The 1,360-nt window shown below is 43.4% G+C and overlaps 1 protein-coding gene across 1 annotated transcript; it reads left to right on the top strand.

The window, feature by feature from the left end:
* The first annotated feature begins 313 nt into the window (after positions 1–313).
* LOC149199672 (uncharacterized) lies at positions 314–904 on the top strand. The gene has a single exon (XM_089400646.1). The coding sequence runs from the start codon at positions 314–316 to the stop codon at positions 902–904; it is 591 nt and encodes a 196-aa protein (XP_089256772.1).
* Positions 905–1,360: the final 456 nt, after the last annotated feature.

Genomic DNA, 1,360 nt, shown 5'->3' with positions numbered 1-1,360 from the left:
GCAATTAACCTGTTTCATTACTTTCCAAAAAAACGAACTCTTAACCCAACTGAAACATTTTAAAAACATTTAAAACATAACCCATACCCAATCTGATCTCTCCGCTATATAACTCCTCTAACATGCCATTCATTTATTGGATCCTTATATACCTAAGGTTTTCTTTGCTCTGCTCTGCCCATATCAGACCGAATAAAGTATGGGCAACCATATGTCCTGCGTGAAGGTGGGCAATAACCAGAAAACCATCCAGCTGGTTCACTCTGACAGCACCGTTCAGATCCTTCATAAACCACTCTGCGCCGCCCAGATCATGCAGGAATTCCCTCAACATTTAGTCTGTCACTCCGATTCATTCTACATCGGCCATAAGACGCCCACTCTTTCTCCTGACGAGCAACTGAAGTTGGGCAACAAGTACTTCCTTCTACCCCAACACTTCTTTCACTCTCCCTTGTCTCTCCTATCGCTGGCTTCCTTAATATCGCCGCCGCCGCCCCCAAAAGCTCCACCTACTTCCACAGCTCGCCTATCAGCTCCGCTTCGCAGTATCGAACGCGCTTCTGCTTTCTGCCAGCCGTTTGAGATACAGAAAAGCGACGTCGGCGGAGGCCTTCGGATCAGAGTCTGCCCGGAGTTTATTTCAAAGCTTATGGAAGACGGAAGGCTTAACGCTGATCAACTCGGCCATTCAGTGGCCGGGGATTCTGCAGACGAAGAGCTGGGTAGGCTCTGCAATACTCCTGAATTACAGAAAGACTATGCTCTGTTGGTCAGGTCCAGAGCTCAATGTTGGAGACCAAAGCTCGAGACTATCCAGGAAAAGGAGGAGATGGTTGGCCACAAGATATTCATCAAAATTAGGAGATTGCGACATAGCAGACATAGCAGCTCTCGATCTTGATCAGTGCAATGTATGGTACTTTCTTTTCTTAGCACCTGCTTTGATTAAATCTATTATAAATGCATAAAGATTTGTGGTGTAACATGTGGCTTCGTGAATGATTTGTTTTACGGATAAAGACACACGTTGTCACTGACCGTCTCGCGCATTTATGAAATGGTGATTAACAGGGCAGAAGCTATTGTTTTTTGGGGTCTACTATGGTTAATTGGGGTCTACTATGGTTAAGTCATTTTCTAGATATACTAGTTTTACATTGGAGATTCCAAAATTATAATTGATCGTATTTTAGTAAAGGTGTCTATAAACAATTTTCTTCTTTCAGGATGGACGAAGAGAATCGAGATCTTCTGCCAATTTCAAAATAGATACTCTATTCAGCACATAGACAGGTCCCAAAATATGCCAGCAAACAGCTTATCAAAAAAAGGCTTACTCCAAGATCTTGGCAAATGG

Source organism: Pinus tabuliformis, chromosome 2_1 (assembly GCF_031772625.1).
Source record: "Pinus tabuliformis cultivar Carrire ecotype Pingquan chromosome 2_1, CPIR1, whole genome shotgun sequence".
Classification (NCBI taxonomy): domain Eukaryota; kingdom Viridiplantae; phylum Streptophyta; class Pinopsida; order Pinales; family Pinaceae; genus Pinus; species Pinus tabuliformis.
Note: the sequence above shows the minus strand (reverse complement) of the source record. Positions and strands in the feature narration are given on the sequence as shown.